We start from the raw sequence: 20,562 nt of genomic DNA, 5'->3' as shown, positions 1-20,562 counted from the left end.
TTAAATTTCCCATGAATTTACCGCTCAGTTTTATCCGAATAATCCATTTAATCCGCTAAGAATATTCTTGAATCTGGGATTGTAAGTAATAAAAAAGTATCCTTCGTATTTCTTCTCGCGAAACGTAAAGATCTCGTAAAAGATCTACAACACGCTTTGCATTTATTAAAAAGCTCATTTAGTTCCGTCGTGAAGGGACTCGAGAGGGAAAAAGTAATTGAAGGTCCTTGGTAACAAGGAGCTCGTCCGGTCTCAGCCAAGATCTCGTTTCTTCTTAATTCGAGTGATGTGTATGAATACGTGCATCGCGTTAAGGGACTGATAAATAATTCCAAAATAAATCCAAGAAATAGAGAAGAATTTTTCCGTGAAACTCTGTTGACTCAAAGTTCCAACTTGCGGATCGAAATTTTTCCTTTCCTCGCGTTATTAACCGGTACATTTTTATAAAGGAAAATTTGTACAAAATATTGCAACAGAGTCTGTGAAATCTTTCTCTCGCCAAATTACATATATTTCATACAAAATTATTTCATTCAATATTACTTCTTAATGAAAATGTTTCATTTTAACGTCTCTTTTGTTTTCTATCAAAGTAAAATTTGTCGATCTCTAACATTTGATTTATCTAACATTTGAATAGAATCAATTTGGATGTTTTGCAGGCATTTTCACGCCATATGGCCTTCGATAATCTCGGGAATTCATCAGATCGATTGTTTGCTTAATATGTGGATATGACGATAAAAAGCTATTCTTCGTTCTGTCGGGAAAGTTGGATGCTATGATGTGTAACAATTCACAGATATTTCATACAGCTGCAACAGACAAGTTAGATATTAATATGGCTACGAGCGAACTATTATGCAGGCAATAACGGTGTCGATAGTTTCCTGAATTTTCTAAGAGAGGTCGAGTTACGGAATTAATTAGCTTACGAAACACTGCACTGTTTAAACTGTGTACGTCCTCATCATTAGATAAAGTAATTGACATTCAAAACCGCGATCATCGAAGCGACGAGACACAAAATAAATCCGTAAAGGAATATGATCATTACTCAATAAAATAATTATTACGTGACAATCATTCTATTACGTCTCCAAATAGAAAGTATCATAATTATTTCGCCTTAAATAACGAAACTTGGCGCGAAACATTTTTCTATAAAAAGAAGTTGAAAAATTTTCCACAGTCGGAAATTGTGATAAAAGAGTGAGAAGCATTTTATATATTTTAAAATGAGGGGAATTTTTTTGCACGTGTACGAATATTATCGTTAATTAACGAAAAATATTCGCTGAAAAGACGGTTTCCCACAATTTTAATACCCTAGAATTAAAAAAAATAAAGATCAAGGCGATCAATATCAAGGAGAAACATTTGAGCACTTAATCTGACCTTATAGTTTCGGGAGGCTTCTTATTCTATGGGGGATCGATTGAGGCATTTATGGAGGACTACGAGCGAACGGTGACAAAACAGCTTCGCGATAAGCAACAGCCTCCGGCGAACATAGATAATATCCAGATGCAGTTAATCCATGGCATGCCGTTACCTTAAGCTTGGCGATGATAAGGAAACACGTGGACATTATGCTTGGATTAAACTGATTAAACTAGGCTCGCTCAGAACTGTCTCAAATTGTCGTAGAACACTTTATTCCCTCACGCATTCCGTAGGAATTTTATTTACGTAATATTACCGATTGCGCAACACTTCTGGAAGAATTATTAAGTCTTACGTTAGCGTTAAATGGATAAAAGAGAGAGACAGAGAAAGAAGGAGAAAAAGAGAAGACAGTTTCTTGTTTTCATAAATTGACATCCACGAATTTTCAAGGGTGTGCAGGAAAATTATTTTTATCGTTTTTTCCGAGGTGTCACGTTATAATATCCTGGATTATGATACGGATGTGTTTGTGAGCGACTTCTTAATACAAGCCTTTGTTCATCAACTTCGTCGTCGAAACCTTTGAAGTTTCCTCGGAACGCTCAACAAAGTCCGACCATCCTTTCTTTTCATCCACTTTTCAATTAATTGCACCTGAAAGAGGGTTGGCGACATACAACGTCCAATAAAGTTTCAGTTATTTTCGAACCGATTATTCCGTGAATTCTTTCTTCCATTTTTTTATAGAATCCAAGCTTTGAGAGCTATCTTTAGAAAAGAAATATAAAAGTTAATCTTTGATTCTCTCAATCAAACCACTTTTCGCGCTATCATCGTAGATTTTCTCTTTCTACTTGTTGCTGCTTCGTTAATTAATCTCAAACTTATTACGATGTATATATATATATATATATATATATATATTTATATATGCATAATAATTATCTAAACTTACGATTACGCACAATTACGTTAGCGTATTCCGGAAACACATAATACATCTGCACGATCGAGCAGATGACAAGTGCGTCGTATACTCGACTCGATGATTGGCAGATCGATCGAACTCTTGATTGAGCCTGACTGATCACTTCTTCGTATCAGCAACCTTAAGGGAGAGACAGACACAAGGAATGAGAGAGCTGATGCGATAAATAAAGAACTGGCGATAAGTAACGCGAGGGACGGGAATAGGCGAGGGTGGCGAGGCCCTATTCACAGATCGGTGACCCTCTCGAGAGTTCGTCGAGGCGAGGAGACTTTCTGGGCCGTGAAGACAATACATCGAGCCTTTCTTCGTTACCGCTACGCTTACTAGTTTTTTTTCCTTTTTTTTGCTAAGTTGTGACGAGAGAGAAGAAGAGAGAGAGAGAGAGAGAGAGAGAGAGAGAGAGAGAGAGAGAGAGAGAGAGAGAGGCGAAATGCGATGCATCGCCGCGATGCAGATAAATCGCGTTCCAACAGCTTTGTATGAAGAAGGCAAGGTTTCGAAGTAATTAAGAGCCACGTAAGCGAGACTTCGGCATGAACTGTGCAGAAATTTTATCCATAGACGAGAGAACAGAGAGATGACGTATCATAATACGCCGAGCGGTTGTTGCTATTGATTTGAAAATTCAATTAAATTGACGCTAGAGTAGAAGGCCATACATATTGGCTACACGAACACATTAAATGAAAAAACGATTAAATGACTGACCTCGTATTTGATGACGGTACGAAATTAAAGATGAATTGAGGTGAATTGGGGATAACTATAAATGTTTGGGCATTTGGGTGACATGAAAAAAATAGATAAAAAAATAGATAAAAAAATAGATAAAAATTAATTCAGACTTCGCACATGTGTACGCACAGAGTATTCCGATATTGCTGGATATGGGTTTTAATGATAGATTCTTGACTAGTTTGTCTCGAAGTACGTATTAATAATTTTCGAATTATAAAGCTTTTAGCAAAATAAATTTTGAAGAATGAAATCTTTAATTAATTTTAGTTAATTAAAATTTATTTTAATTTCAATCTTAATTTTAGTTACAATATATGTATACATATAATGCAAAATTGTAATAAAAAATTGTAATAAATAATTTGTTTAATTGTAATAAATAAATTATTTCTCGATTTTATCGCACAAAATTGACTTCAAAGTGGCTAAGGGATCTGTTATTAAAAGGATATTCGGGATGCTCTTTTATGATAATAGGATTTTGAAATACTTTATATATATCGAATTTTATGATATTGAAATACATCGGCTACATCTTCCATAAATAATAGAGTTAGGAATAAAGGATTTTTTGACGACAAGCGTTATTGGGATAATTTTATAATTATATCACGAAATAGCTTTGCGTGGTCACGGACTGTTGAGTTTCAACCGATTAGGGGGGAGATAGAAGACTACAAAGAATGTTTCGACGATAAAAAATAGACACGTCTCTCGTTACGCGAAAAGTATTTCACTCACAAATTTTTTTAGATTTCATCGTGGATGACGGGACGAAAGTCGAACAGACGCCCACACATAAAATAGGGGTAATATAGAAAAAAAAGATGAAAGAAGAGATATAGAGGAGATGAAACACAGTAAAGCTGAATGCCGCTGTTACACCCACGTTATTTGTGAGCTCACAATAAAAATTTACTCGGCAGGCACGTTCTTTCCTGGATCCCTGTTGGCGTTGCTCGATAAATTTTACTTTTAAAGTGGCAAAGGGATTTGAATAGGATTCTAAATTGTTATCTCCGCTGGCGCGCGCTTTCTTACGCACAATCCGGGGATAAATCGTTGTCGCATACTGTCGGATGACGCAAAGATCTGCAAATAAATATAGCCGCGCACACACGAAATTAAAGTCTGCATTTGCGTAACTTGCTTCCATAATTTTATACGTTAAATCAAGGATAATTACATTAACAAATCGATTTTAAAGTGCAACGTGTTCTCCAGTGGAAACACAAAAGCACGTTCAATTACCTTCGTTTTTTTTTTTGTTTTGAAATATATCGTTCTATTCTGTTCATATAATTCATATGAATAGAATCGTATGAATTTCAAATGGACTTCATCTGCGGTGCTTTGCAATAAATTCCAAACGTCATTAAGTGTGATCGACGATGCGAACGCAGACTCGAGTGGTCATTGAAATTGCGAACCGTCACGAAAGTGGAATTCCTGTGTGCGTCCGCGCGTCCATGATGTAGAGGAGTTAAACATCGTACGATGCCACGTGGGGAAAACAGGAGAAACGACCCCCGTTGCCGTGTAAACCCCCCGAACCGCACAAAACTAAGCATGAACTTCTAATTAAATGCATTAATAAGTAAAGGCACGTGCTGTTTCATCGAAGATGATTATTGCGATTCGTTACGTGTGTCGCACAACTTTACATGCTAAAATTACAGTCATTTTTTCCGGATCTGTTGTTTTTTTCTAGGTACTAGAAAAAATGCTACTATTTTCCAGTGCGATATGTCATAAATTCCAAAAAATTTCGGCGGATAAAAACTCCAAGGATGCAATCCGCTTATCGAGAATTAGGATTTCTCGTTGCTGGTATTCGTAAATCATGTACGTTTATCAGACTTTTCAAATTTCTGTACATCCATAAAATTTCCACTTTTGAAACATTTAGGCAATCATAACTATCTTTTTTTCAGAAATATTTTTTTTCTCTCTGAGGGAAAAATTTATTTCCGCATTCAAGATCAAATGTCGTTTCATGAAACAATATTGCTCCAAATATACTATTTCGATACAAAATCTAATGATATAAAGAATAATTTATATTTTAATTTAATTTATTTATATTATTCAATCACAGGGTGATTTTATAAAATGTACATATCATCGTCAATCATAATAAAAAAGCCTGAAATGTTGTTTTAAGTCGCATTAAGCGAATCTATCGTTGCCATTTTTCCGCGTGTTCGATTGACGGTGGTGGTGGCGTTTATAATATTATATATTTAATATTGAATATGATAAATTATTTTATTTATACTTAAATATATATATATATATATATATATATATTTAAATATATATAAATATTAAATAAAATTGTTATTACATAATAAAAAAAAACTAAATGACGCGCACGCTTTGTAATGTTTAGCATAAGAAAAAAATATATGAATTTGCGATAAAAGGAAAATTTTCGAAAAAAATGGATTCGTGAAATGATATTATTTGTGTAAAATGAAAAGATTCATGATTAGTCTGCATGAGACCGTAATTAAACTTATTTTTTGTAAAATAATAAGATTTTAAAATATATAATAATAGATATAAAATATATAATAAATATATATAATAATTATATTATAAAAAATATTATAAGCTAATATGCATCACACATACTTTAATTAAAAATAATAAATTTCTCAATAAAATTTATACATTAATTTATACATTAATTATAATATCTGTTGATTTCATTTGAAATATAGATAAATTAAATAAATAATAATATTAAATTTAATAAATATAAATATAAATAAACTAAATAAATAATAATGTTACATATTTAATACGTATGTATATACATAAATTATTGAAATCTCGTCAAGGTATTGAACGTTATAAACTTGTTATGTTCGGGAAGCTTCAATTTATTTGACAATGTATTAGATTTTGCTGTTTTGGGGAATTAATAATATTTAAACATCTAATTATCGGAAAGGCGGAGGCACACAAAATCAGCGATAGATTTTCGACTCTGTGATCGGAAAATGAGAATCCCGCAACATACCGTTTGTACGACACACCGTTTTGCACGACGAGGCGTTGCAAAGAGTATGTTATGTCCTAAATTTTCGATATCATTAATTTAATGTCGCGAGGGTGACTGAAAGTGGTCGTGGCCGATATACGATCGATAATGGTTATCGCGGTTGTTTCCATGGATACATCAAAGCTGACCGTTGTAGCCGCGTAAGGAGGCTTTTTGCGATGCAGCGCGTGTACGTAAACTATTAAATAATCCCAAAGGTTGTCACGTGTAACAACAAGACGTGATGATGCGTGCATCCCCGAACAAAAATATAGCCGTTGATCCTCGATCGGCTTTCGAGATGTCGTAAATTCCAACAGACATATCCGAGATTTTTCGCTCGAGGCTTCGACCAACAAGTCCTTATCAGCGAATGCTCAATCGATCGCGGCAAACGTTTGCGACGATGTGTACCATTCCACGTACGCACTATTTGCGTATCCATTATCGCAGGATTATCGGTGAGCAAATCCCTCTCCAAATATGACAAAGTTTTTACAGAATTTCGTTGATATTCAATACATCTATGACGTGTCGCTCGCAGTATTCTTGAGCATCTTTCGCTACGCGTCAAAATTCAATTTTTGACTGAAACGAGAATCGATTTATTTTCCAAGCGCGGCGCAATATTTTCAATTTGAAAAATTATCAATATTAATTATTTCAATCATTCGGTAAATAAATTAATTTTATGCATGTCACGTGAATTAGAAAAAACCAATAATTTTCAAAGATGACCGTAGTTTGTAAGAATTATTGCTGTTTTCTCAGACGTGTATTAAACGAGATCGTGATATCAAAGAAGTATTCATGTTTAAACCAATTTTCAGGGTAGAAGAGATAGATAGACAGATTCGAACAATCCAACGTTTGATTCTGAGGCCGAGCTAAAAATGCTGAATTATATTTGAAGTATGCGCGTTAATAGAACAAATATACTATAGTTTAATTTACAAATAAAGATGAAATAGAAAAAATTGAATGTGATAGGTATAATTTGTTGAAATATTTAAAAGCTTTTGCACGCATGCGAGAGCTTTTAGAAGTACGTGACCTTTTATTCACATTTTCCGCTTTACAAACATCAATAATATTTTGAGACGAATATTGCATTTGCGATGCGAATATCTCGCTTATCGGAATCCATTTAAAGTCTGGTATTTAGAAAGACTGCGATTTATTCATGTAAATCGATAAGTTAATAAATTGTAATTACTACTTATTCGTTTTAAAAGTATACATTATTCTAATCCAAAAATGGATTACATATAATGTATACTTATTAAAATTTAAAGAAAATTATTAAAAAATATTTCCTATTCACTTACTGGAGAGCAGAAGCGACACACCCGAAGAGCATTTTGCGTGCGAATCGTCTTGCTGTTTGAATTGGCACGCCTAATCGGTAAGTTTCTGTAAGTTTCCGATTCAGTTATCGTCTTCGTAATTCTAACTTCGATGTTCATCAGGCTTCAATTCAGCTGATGACTCGCAGGAGCTAAAAATCGAGCCTAATACCATGCTTTCCATCAGTTTAACAGAACACTCCGTCATCCGATATCCCAGAATGGAATAGAGTTCTTCCTTTGCGAAAGTTTCTCAAGCGAAGAAAATGGGTCGAGAAGACCTCTCGTCCTGAGTGCACCAACGAGACAAATGGTGCGATGAGACCCACATATTTCAACATCACCGAGATGTACAATATGAGCGTACTATGCAGACGCTAAGGGAAAAGGAAGAAGACGGAGACAATCCTATGCATGACGTAGAGCGCGATCAGCAATTCCATGCTAACGACATTGATTCCAGATCAAAATCTCTGAGATACCCTAACAAGTATATACAGTATCATGGACTGATGATGGTCGAACCAAGCATCTGGGCCATTATCGGATACATCGTAATTATTCCCATAGTCTCCGCACTCGGGATAATCGGAAACTCGCCGATTCTCACGGTCGAAATTTGAAGACGAAAATGTACTTAAAAGCGTCGACGAATTTGGCAGGTCGGTGAATATCAAATCGGTGAAAGCATGTATATATTGAACCTGCATGGAATTTCACTTTGCGCCTCGTATCGTTAATATTATGCGTTCCAAGAGAATAATTATAATTATTCTGTGATAATTGCATAATTCAATAAAGGGGAGAAATTTAAGAAAAAGAATAATGTTTCTTGTATTATTTTGCTGCTCATATGATTATATTTTAAATATTCTATATAATTCTCTTTCTTTCTCTTATTTTTAATTTTTTCATTTTATACTATTGGCATCTTCGGATTTAGACACCTGTATCTGGCTCTTTTTTTCGCACTAGCCCGAGGCATTTTTCGATTTTACAAAGGATGGCTGGATTTCAACGCTTTTGTTCACTTTCCGATCGACTCCGTTATCTCGAATATCACAATCTGGGCTGCATTAGACGTAAACTTAGATAGATTAATGATAGTTTATAGGTAAAAATATAAAAATTATTTTTTCATATGTAAATTTGCAGATAAATATTTATTTCTATCTATTTGAGTCTTATTGATGAAAAGAAGCGTAAAATGTACATCTAACTAAATATATGCATTAAAATCTTTAACGAGAATTTGATTCACGCAGCTTGTGGAGATGCAAACCACCAAAGTTCTGCAGCCAACAAGTTGCACGCAAGTTGGTGATGTTCGCCAGGTGCTTCGCTATTTTGATCAATATACCATATTGCTTCATGTATAACAATTGCGTAACAATTGCGGCGATGTGATAACGAATATTTTTCATTCGCAGTAAGAAGAAGAACCGTGCCATAAATCGTGAAAAAAGTTTCTTTCTCGAAACACTTTCATATTCAAAAATGTGAATTTGTTTGAAAAAAATTTCCTCTGCAGTGAGCAAAAAACTTGTAAATTTGATTAAATATTTTCTAATTATTATTAATTATTATTATTTTCTAATTATTATTAATTATTATTTTCTTAATTGAAATATTTAAGTATTTAAATTAAATACGACATATTAAATCTAACATGACATCTATTTAACTTAATTTAAATATTTCAATTAAAAAAATATTTAGTTGAAAATATTTATCAAGTTTACAATTTTTTTTCTCAGTGTGCATTTCTCAATAGACGATATTTCTTTGCACGAATTCAATTTCAATTTTGCAAAATTGTATCCAGATGGCCTTTGCAGATGGTTCAATCTTCAGAATTACGATTTATAATATTCCGGTGTGATACTGGCCATATTCTTGGTCGATTCGAATGGCATCATGTGCTACTCTGTGAAAAAAGTCTTCAAGTAGAAACAGCTGTTGAAACGCAAAAACACACGCGAAGGAATCGCCTGCCGGTGCGTAAATAATTTTTGCACAGGCAAAATTCCGTAAAAATATTTATTATCCATACTTAAAACGATCGAGGTAATTTCATAATTAGTTCCGATGCTGAGAAAGCACTCTCGTCCAGACGTATTCCGGTTCTAAACTTTAGAAATTGGAATCACAATTCGTTCTACGAGACTACTTGAAAATCTATTCTACTTTCGAGCATCTAAGCGAGCGGTATTCCTCCGGTTTAAAGCATCTCAGGATGCGATTTGCATGAAACTCATTGGAAGACCAAGCGGTATCCGGAAACAGAATCTCGCGCGAGTCATTATTGTCGCGCGTAATTGGAAAAGTTTGTACAAAAACCGTACAACATCGTAAAATCGTGTTTTCACGAGAACAATTATTAAAACTTTCTCGTCGTTTGGCGCAGATAATGCTTTTATTATAATTTATAGTATCGTACACGAGCTATTTTCCTAGATAATGAACAATTTGCATTTTTCCAAGAACGAATTCATGCGATTTTTATGTTAAAAAACACAGAAAAAATATTCGTCCTTAATTATCTGAAGATTCTTGATTATCTAAAAAAAATATATTATTTAGACTTTAAATTACTTAACCATAAATTTATATTAGAGCATTATTCGCACGAAAAATATTGATATCAATGAAAATCGCCTGAATTTTATTCTATCGCATTTTTAACGATGAGCACATTTTAAATGCAGATTGTTTTGCAAAATAATTTTATTGAAATAAAATAATATTAAAAATTTGTTATTGTGAAAGAAATGAGTTTCGTTATTACTTTCCTTATTGGGATTTGTTAGGATCAAGCGAAATTAATGATTATGTTCGTCGGCATTGTCTTCGTGTTCCTCGTAGGCGAGTTGCCAATTCATTTGGCATCGAGTCGAAATGCCGCAACCCTCTTTTACGACGGCAATCCTACCAAAGTCCAAGAGATCTTCATGGAAAGGTAAGCGAGTTTCAATCATAACTTTCATCGCACAAAAATATTGTTTCTTTATTAAAACAATTAAATACATGCGTCGTTTCCCACGCACCGGAGGTAATATTTTTTTCTTATCGATCGCGAATATGACGTCCTATTTATTATATTTTCACAGATTTCATCTATGGGTGATTTTATGGAATGCGCTAACGAGCTCGATGATTTTATACTTTATTGCTTGCTGAATCTCTGTTTCTTTTGTGTATTTAAATGCTACTTCCACAGCATAATATAAACAGACACTACGTGAGAAGACCGAGAGCTTATTTCAATCAACAACTGGGAGCTAATGCTAAGTGTGAAATATTATAATATTTTATTATAATATTGTAATATATGTCACACAGAGTGATGTTCTAAACATCTACAAATCTTGATACATTTAAAACTTTAATAAATAATATAATGAATAATCGCAAAACATTGCTTACTTTAATAATAATAAGAATTATAATTCTATTCACACAAACACGCGTATTCCTTAATCTGAGAAAAATCGATCAGCTGTTTTAGCCGCGATAATTGATTTGATCAGAATATATCAGAAAAGGTTCTTAAAATTTAACACGATCGTGATATTCGTTGTCATAGTTTGTCGTTTCACGTTGATAAAAGGCCGGTTGATACCACGTAACAAAGACACGCTTGTCGTTCGATTTCTTATGGCTTTGTGGTTTCTGTAATTGAATTTCTCTCCTCGCCACAGGAATCGACAGAAACATTTCCGACGCCGGCGGCAAACTTGTACGCGATCGCTCTTGTCTTTTACGAGGCTGTCGTAGAACTTTGTTAAAAAATTGTTTGATCGAGAAATAAACCAATTCTATCACGCTCATCACGGAACCGCCGAGACAGAGACCAAAGATCCCGCCGAAGGATGCTGAAATAAATCGTGCGTGTGGTTTTATTAAATGTGAATAAATTAAATTATATGAATATTAAATTCAAAGATCGCTTCTTTCATGTTACGGAGATTCACACTCACCGAGAAGCGAATCCCAACTGATTATATTCTCCTTACGATACTCGACGTACGTCAGATCACCGAAAAATACATTCAAGAAGGATAGATGGCTTGTATTCAAGCCACGTCTATAATATACAAATAAATTTATTTTTATTTATAATAGTAATTTAATAGTAATTTAATAGTAATTAATAGTAATTTAATAGTAATTTATGAAAAGGGGAAGAGAAGAGGAGTCGGAGAGCAGGGAAGAGAATCTGTATCTGAAGAAGAGCGAAGAAGATCTGGAAATAATGAGGGAAAGGAATAAGGAGATTGATGAGAGTAGAGGAAATGGAAAAGGAAGAGGCAGTAGGAAGAGAAAAAGTTGCGGAGGCCATAGTAAGAAGGGAAAAGAGAGAGAAGGAGGAAGCAGAGGCAGAAGAAGGGAGTAAAATACCCATAGAAGAAGTAGCTGAAGTGAGAGGAGAGATTTAAGGAGGGAGGTGAAAAGAAAGGAGTTAGAAAGAAGAGGTGGTATAGAGTTTGGAGATAAAGGAAAGAACGGGGAGGAATGGTTAGATAAGGGAAGAGATTGATAAAAGGAAGATAAGAAAGAGTGGAAGAAAGTGGAGAGAAGCAGGACAGAAGGAAGGAGGAGAAATATATGTATATATATTAAAATGAATACGAACTATAATTCTAAGAGAAATCACTAAAGATCTATCTATCTATCTAATAGTAATTTATAATAGTAAATTAATAATACGAATAATATTTATTACGAGACAGAAAAAAAAGAAATTCTCGTCATGAGAAAAACGAGTAGACTTACGATATATCGGAATCGTAAGTCACATCATCCATCTTAACATCTTCTAGATTGATATGATACATTATATCGGTACATTGGGGTAGACACTTTCTACAAGTTTTCATCTTCCAGTACTCTGGTTTCCCTTAAATTGAGAAACTAATTAGTACTTTCCTATAGATCTTATATATTGTTTAATTACGATATATAAAATACAATGTATATGATCAAAAATTGTTTTCATACTTCGAATGTTGAAAAGGCAATCAAGATCGGATAGAAAACATGTTCTTACTCCTTCGTCTGTCAACGTATTAAAGATAATATTCTAAATTATCACACAAAGAATCTGGACGCAATTAAAAATTAAATATTAAAAAATACATTAGTATATATAATCGATCTATTAATAATATTTAAACATTTATAAATAATCTCGCATACATAGAAACTTACGCTTCTCCGGATAATAAAACGGCAAACAACCGCATAATCGCTGAATATTTTTTGCTAGGCATTCCGATACACATGATTGGTAGCTGTAACGAGTTTCACCCGGTACCTATGCATAAATATGGTGTGTCATAAATATTCTTGTGGTAGAGAACCAAAGTCGGATTTATTTACCTCTTCGTCGAAATAGCACAGACGTTTTTCTATAGGAAGATATCGCAAACTTTCCATGCTTTTGATGGAAGTACTGGAGACAGTTATCACCAAAACGTGATCAGGTAACACAGACACTGTGTGTGTACCAATATCGGGAAAATCAATCGGGTCGTGTATCATCACAGAGGCCCCTATGAAAGGGCGCGAATTAGCCTTGTACGTGTTACCCTCGACGTTTAAGGCAACCGAAAGTCCCACATCGCGACCGCTCCCCGGCGCTTTCTATAAACCAAGAGTATATTCCCTTTGTATATCTACCCTAACAAACACCAAGTAACAGTTATATTGTATCTAAATTGTCGAGTGAGAGGAATTATTAACTAGCCGTTATATAATTGTTACTTGGGATTGTTTGCTGGGATGTTCCTGGACACCACCCGAATTAATATAATAATTACCAGAATTTTTTGCACACCCGGTAGATCTGTGGAGGTAATGTCGACATTGATGAAATTAAAATGCGAATTGTGCATTTTTTCACCGATTTTGCTGAAATTTCGAACGAACAATTATCTGACAGTTGATTATCTCGAATAAGTGTGACGTATCCGCGAGAATTACTTGTGCTTGACGTTCAAATTGTAATGGGAATTGAAGGCGCAGCAAAAACCCTCCCTGGATTTGATTGGTTTAAAGATCTTGTTGCAATCGTAAATCTGTCCGACCCAAATGCATCTTACCAATAATGTGCTGCAAGGCTGCATTAACTGTGTGTGTGAGCAATATATTATTATTATTATTATTATTATTGACTTTTAAAGATTTCTATATCATTGTGCATTATAAATAAATGTGAATTAATTGAAGTAATCATTTTCATACGAGAAACCCACCCGCTTCATGAGCATTTCGACCGTCATGTTAAGACTATTAAAAATCTTTCTCGCAGTTACATCGTTCACTAAATTCCTATCAGGCCGTATCAGCTTTACGAGGGAAAAGAAAAATTTGTCGCTGTCCTCTATGCTGTACCCATTCGTATATCTATCGAATCGCGTAATATATTATATCAATTTAAGGATATATTGTATGAATTTTAGGGATATGTTGCTCTTTAGCTCCGTTCATCTAAAGTTGATTGAACTGAGAAAAAGAGAGAAAGAAAAACAAGATTGCAATATCTTACAAGCTTTTGGCGATAATGTCGGCGTGCGGACCATAAACCTTATTATTATTGCATATCGTGATGGCCGGAAAGGCCACTGTCCATATCGGACTCGTCGTATCGATGGACGTCACTATGGGATTGTTGGAATAATGATCCCATAAACGTAGCATGAGTATAACGCAGAATATGATGGACGATATACAAACCTACCGAGAGGACAACAAGTTTTCTCAAGCTCCTCATTTTTAGAGATCACAAGAATAAATTCCATTTCTTACCACAGACCAAAACGCACTGTCGATCACCGTCGCTCTGTCCATCGTTATATAACGAAAACCGTGCAGACCCGTGTTCTTGCAATAAATGTTCAACCATCGGTTCATGTATCTTTTTATATTGTACATTAAGCACTTACAACGTCCTGCAATATCGCCGGATATTCGCTATTTATTTGATGACGTTTGAAAAAAAGAAATAAAACAAATAATTGTAAATATTATAAATATTATTCATATTTTTCTCACCACGTTTTAAATTCTTTAATTTAGATTTTTTCTTCCAGTACGTCTTCATGTTTGTGAGAATTGAACGCTTGTGAAGAAAGCGATACTATTATTGAAAGAAAAGAGCTAGTATATGTCAGGAGATTTGCTAAATGACTGAATGTGTTGTCCAGGAGAATGAACATGTGAGCTTGTAATTTCTTTGTTCAGCGTTCATTATTCTTTATTTTCGTTTCGATCGCTACGTTCAATTTTCCTTATCCAATATCCCTAAGTAAATTCGATGGAATGGTATTAAGACTTCAATAGCGATGATTAATAATATATCGAACATTCACTCAAACAAATTGCAATTACTCGCAAAGATAGGATATTTGTCATACTAAGGCAATACATTCACCAATCGCATTCTATAATTTAAGATTCATTACTTTCAGCTAATTTTCAGGTAAGTAATTGGAAGAAGTTGTTCTTGTATTCTTGCAAAAATACGAGACGTATTTGATAAATTCACTTAGCTCTAAATATATGGCTGACGAAGCACTTTTTGTACGTACATAATTATTTATGACTACAATGAAAAAAACAATAGTTTCATCGCATTTCTATTATTATATCAAATTAGGAAATAGCACTCGATTCGATCGGATTGAAAGAAAACAAAAGCGCATTTGTACTAACTTTTATTTGACAAATAAAAAGTATCCGTTACAAATAATTGTAAACTGTATATCATATACAGTACACACACATCGTGATACGAACGAGTGTATAGCGCTCACTTTCTCTCTCTCGCTCTCTCTCTCTCCCACTTATAATGGTGCTCGCACGTTATCTTTACTTTCCAAAAACCCGATTCTCTTTCTCTCTGTAATAATCGGTTTATATATATATATAATATATATATATATATATATATCTGGCATTAATATATATTTCCTCCATGCATTCGGACAGGCATCTATACACGCACTCTTTTGCATTACGCATTCGCACACACACACGCGTGCTTACGTGCTTCTCGTCGTATAGTGTGAAACGGATTACATTTAACAAGTGTGTTAAAAAAAAATGCATACACGCGGACGAAGCTTCACGCGGGATAATTTTGATTCAGTTTCTCTCGTTTGCGGGGTCGCACGCTATTTCAATTTTTTAAAAATTCACTGAAAAGATTCCCATGTTGACTTTGGCGGATAGAGACAATTCCGTGAACTGTTCACAGATCGATAATTTTGACGGTTTTTCTTTTACGTTGAATAATATTAAAATAATATTAATCGATCTAACTCCCTGCACACAAAATAAATATATAATGTAACATAACGTATTAGAGGAGAAACAAATTTCAAATCTTTCTGTATAGATCCGAATTTGAACAATGATGCAGTGTGCGAATTCAAAAAATAACTATTATAAAAAAATAAAGAATCTCATTGCAAAAAGTCGCAGCAATTTCTTCTGTGAACAGTAGATCGAAATCTATCGCTGTGAAAAATATGGGACATTTTTAAATCTATGTAAAATTCATCGCAAGCATAGATTTAAACCTGCATGTGAACGAATCACGTGTCTAGCGGTCGAAACTCATCTCTCTCGAAAAGATGCTTAAAAATGCCCTTTTGTAGGTACCCCGTAAGAAGGAAAGGAAAAGGCGAAGGAAGAAAAGGGACAGTGACTATCTGGACTATCTGATCAGACTAAATGTATTCAGGGATTCGAGGAGAGAGAGGAAAAGGTGATTACGAATTAACGCGAGGTCGACCATCGGTAGCGGAAAAATTGGAAACGGCGATCGTAATGTTACATTGACCACAGCTTCTTTTATCAAAGTCAAGGGTTGTATAGTCCGGTATGCGTCATGACAATTCATAACTCTTCAACGTTACTTTGAGAATTAAATTCGTTATTCTCCGGGGCGGTTCATCAATCACGATCGCTCGAACGGCTGCGCTAGATAATTTTCGGTACAATTATTTAATTGTACTTGGAAAAAATTATCTATACGGCTGCTATTTGTTGTTTAAAAAATACAATCGTTCGAGCAGTTACGTTTCACAAGATAGTGCTCTATCTCTACGGTACAAGTATATATTTACAGATCATGTTATGAATCCGGCGTATGTCACTTTTGAGAAACTACAGTCGTATCTTTGTGTGAAGTTTCGAATCCAAAATTTTACACATATTGACGAGGATGATCGTGCTACAGGATTTTAGTTGTAATATAATTAACGGCAACAGCGTCGCGGTCACGTTTCGATAATCTACATCTCATGTTTCTCTCGTGTCATAAGAGAAGTGATCTCTGTACAATATATAATAGAAAAATAACTAGAGGCGAATGAGAAACAAAGTGAAAAACACGCTTCATTTGAGACCTAACTGTCAAAAAATAAATCAGACATGATAACATTATTTTTATATTATTAATACACAACAGACTTCGTTGCAGATTTAGTATCGGTTTCATCGTTCCCTAAACCGCTTGGTTTTTTCCTTCTTCGCCGATGGTGCCCCCTTATATTTACTTACGTGCCTCTTCATTAAATCTAATTACTCTTACTTATTATAACTCTAAGAACGCAGCTTAAGCGTTCTCTATAGATAAAGGTATGATTAGTACAGATTTAGGGTGGGATATAATAACGTAAAAGATATTCTTATCAATAAATTGTATGATGATAATAATAATCAATATATAGTAACTACAATAATATATAATAATGCAACAGCAGAGAAACGGTGTATGCGGCAATTAAGGAAGGGGAAAGGATGTTAGTAGGTTTTATGTACAGTTTTCTTTTCGCGATATATTTTTTGTTACTTCTTTTCTCTTGCAAATATATTTGCCTAGTATGAAATCTTTTTTTCTCTCTCTCTTTCTCTCTCATTCATCGTCGGTACAACCTTCTCGCTTTTTCGACACTGTTGCCCTCGCATTCACTCTATGTACTACATGTACTCTTACACTTCAATAGGATTAAAATTTGTAAAGAATTTATCAAAAAGCTGGAAAGAAACGCGAGAAGAAAAAAATGTGCGTTGTCAAGTCTCGATGTTCAGGAATCGCTTACACGTGTAAACGGTTTCAAATTGGCTGTTTCGCGATTAGCGTTTCGATTCTTCGTCGACACACTATATATTTCGAAATTAAAATGTCAAGTCCGATGAAAGGGAACAAGATTTAATTTTAAAAAAAGAGAGAAAAAGAGAGAGAGGGAGATACACGATGTCTCGACGTAAAAGCTTACGCTATTACGGTAGAGAAGGGATCATTCTTTGGATTTCTCTTTCAAGCGATAAATACGTTTTCTCGGGAATGCTAACATCGGGGAACACGATGCGATTGCTCGCCAGTTTGAAACCCCTCCCCCGCTGTCACATTGACAGGGTATGTGTGTATGTGCTTCGGACACGATACCAATAAGAGAGTTCTATACTAAAAAAAAGGCCGACATCGAAAATGTTAGCGATACTCGATTCGTAGATCAATTTACTTTGCAGGCGGCGATGGGCGATTACCATCCTTGAGAATGATATCTCGCTACATCAAGGTCACGTTAGCATAGACCATTAAGCGTTTCTCTTTCTGGGAGAGGGTGATTCACGTGTGGTGTATTTGTATATGTATAAATTCTACAGATCATCCTTCTGCGCACAGCGCTCTGCCGGAAGTTGTTTCCGTGGGTGCATGTGTGTACTTGTTTCAGTTTCCACTTCCTCAGCGTTTACATGTTTACCCAAGAAATATTTCTAAAAAAAAATTACAAAAACGCATCTTTGGCTCCCCCTCCCCCGAATGCACCTATGGCTTAGTAATGATCTGCATTCTCGTGCACGCTGAAACAGAAAAAGTAACAAAATTTTCGTTTAATCAAAAGCCGATGAGAAAATCAGAATTTGATACAATAGGAAGAAAAATGAGAGGAATTGAAATGATACATAACACGTAGCGTATATATTATACATATTTTTCTTATTTTTAATATATTAATTAAAATTTTTGATATATTAACTCGAATTTTCTCGCTAGGAAAGCCATTTTCTAGAGATTTTTCAAAGGAGATTAAATAAAAATGCAAAAAGATAAGAATGCAAGCATCTCACGTTGCGCAAGTTGAGATTAAACGAACTGTGATATGAAAAGCTTTAATTTAATGATATCTGAGCTGTATCAGCTCGATCTTATAAATATATAAAGAATAATGACGCAGTGATAATAACGCTCGAAGCTTCAATCATATATTAGTATACGTCAAGAGTAGAAATGAATTATGTTATCAGGAGACCAAAATGATCCGGATATTAATAAAATGTTACATCACTTCTTCATAGCCACTACTCGATTATTATATAAGCACATTTGTTATAAAGGGCGCTACTTTTAGTCGAGCGAAATTACGGCGCGTCGATGAGCAAACGAGGCGTAGCGGGGATGATGTTAGTTCCGAAAGCAGATCTCGGGGGAGGCGACGTTTGTAAGCGCCTTTGTAGGATGATTAGTGATTCCTTGTTACATCGAAAGTAGAACAACAAAATCACTAGTCTTCCATACAACGGTGCTCCATTTTCCCTCATGCTGGGCTAGAGACTCTCTGGCGTGTCGTTCTCCTTTCTTCGTTCGTCTCTTTCTTTCCGTCTCGATTCCTCCTCCACCATTGCGAGTTTGTTACATTCGCCTCCGTGTGTTTGGTTAGTCGGATTGTTTTAATTCCTAGAGGTGAGATGAGATGACGCGATGGCGACGATGCCGGTTATAAGCGGACGAAATACGAAGAATCGTGCGAGAACGATAGAGAAGAATATTCCGATGATAGGACAGGCCATATAAAATCGAAGAGTTTGTATGCCAAGATGCGTATCACTCACAAGTTAATTATGCATTACATATAAATTAACTTTATCTTACAACATGTGTTTCATCAATTATTAAAATTATTAAAATTATTCATACTTTTTGAAAAATTCAAATTTATGATAGATATATGTGAATTTTTTCCCTTTTTCTTCGATTTTATTTTAACAAAATATAAATATTCTATATCATTATCAAAGATTTTTTTCGAAGTTTCGCAAAATCATAATAACAAAATAGCGGCGCATACAATATATATATTACAATATTATGTATTATAAACTTTTATAACGCACAATTTTTATCGCGTAACTAAAAGGACGATATACACGTTAAATGTGTTGCGCTATAAATATCGATGCCTCGTAATGTAATCTCCTATCTTTATTTAGCGGCTATTTGACAGTAAATGTGTGTTTGATTCCAAGTTTTGCCAATGTGATATAAGGATAGCGTTTAATGTTAATATGAAATGAAAAGCTATGCATTAAGTATATAATAAGAATGTATGCCGTAATAATTACCTCTGCTGCAGCAGGTACTGGGCCATTTGTATCTGACTGGGAATCCCGGTAATAGTGATGATACGATCGTTACTCCCGGGCAGTGGCTCGTCTATAGTTATTCCAGCACCACTGTCGGACCTGATTTTTCTGATTCGCGCACCGCCTTTGCCAATTATAGCTCCAGCCAACTGCAAACAAGAATAAAATTTCGTAAATCAGGCTTTTCTCGCACTTTAAGATATAATCTAAGAGCAGGTACAATTCAATCCGAGATACCGCGATCATGGTTAAACATTATATTTCTTCCTCAAGAATATAGAAATAAATATGATAAATATTAACTTAATCAACTTACGTCTTTGGGAATGGTGACTTGTGTACTGGTCTTGTTTCCGCTCATGTTGCCCTGGTTGCCTTGATTGTTTCCACCCATAGGTGGGCCACCCATTCCCAAGTTACCACCGCCACCTAGGCCATTAGGCGCGCCTCCTTGTATTCCCCATCCATCACCTGCGACAAAAGAAACATTAATGGACTCGTGTTTCACGAATGTTACGCGAATCCCCGAATATACATTTCGACGACATACGACAATTTAACGGAATGTTTGTTATCCGTATCTCATCAGAATCTTAATCTCCAACGGT

The 20,562-nt window shown here is 34.8% G+C and overlaps 3 protein-coding genes across 9 annotated transcripts in view; 1 reads left to right on the top strand and 2 right to left on the bottom strand.

Annotated features, from left to right (window-relative positions):
- Positions 1-7,884: 7,884 nt before the first annotated feature.
- LOC112639509 lies at positions 7,885-10,871 on the top strand. The gene is given in 8 exon segments (XM_025413691.1): positions 7,885-8,127; positions 8,435-8,483; positions 8,486-8,630; positions 8,782-8,899; positions 8,902-8,945; positions 9,388-9,517; positions 10,327-10,475; positions 10,859-10,871. Coding segments are annotated over 8 exon segments (891 nt in total).
- A 109-nt stretch (positions 10,872-10,980) lies between these two features.
- Positions 10,981-14,431, bottom strand: LOC105248442 (pickpocket protein 28). Its single transcript, XM_025413690.1, has 11 exons — positions 14,327-14,431; positions 14,067-14,254; positions 13,774-13,924; positions 13,502-13,647; positions 13,339-13,429; positions 12,899-13,162; positions 12,728-12,833; positions 12,474-12,574; positions 12,293-12,378; positions 11,497-11,603; positions 10,981-11,391 (listed from the first exon to the last, which is right to left on the bottom strand). Exons 1-11 carry the CDS (start codon positions 14,429-14,431, stop codon positions 11,066-11,068), a joined length of 1,671 nt encoding a protein of 556 aa, XP_025269475.1. The 3' UTR covers positions 10,981-11,065.
- Positions 14,432-16,551: 2,120 nt separating this feature from the next.
- The window catches only part of LOC105248427 (heterogeneous nuclear ribonucleoprotein K), a 91,158-nt gene continuing 87,147 nt past the window's right edge, over positions 16,552-20,562 (bottom strand). For all 7 annotated transcript variants that reach the window (XM_011253200.3, XM_011253197.3, XM_011253203.3 and 4 more), the window contains 3 exons: positions 20,271-20,425; positions 19,934-20,103; positions 16,552-18,394 (listed from right to left, as the gene is read on the bottom strand). In XM_011253200.3, coding sequence (XP_011251502.1) covers positions 18,367-18,394; positions 19,934-20,103; positions 20,271-20,425 — 353 coding nt within the window. In that variant the 3' untranslated portion in view covers positions 16,552-18,366. The remainder of the gene's footprint in view (positions 18,395-19,933; positions 20,104-20,270; positions 20,426-20,562) is intronic.

The sequence above is a fragment of the Camponotus floridanus genome, unplaced genomic scaffold (assembly GCF_003227725.1).
Source record: "Camponotus floridanus strain SB8 unplaced genomic scaffold, Cflo_v7.5 scaffold7, whole genome shotgun sequence".
Classification (NCBI taxonomy): domain Eukaryota; kingdom Metazoa; phylum Arthropoda; class Insecta; order Hymenoptera; family Formicidae; genus Camponotus; species Camponotus floridanus.
This window is presented reverse-complemented; position numbering and strand designations above follow the sequence as displayed.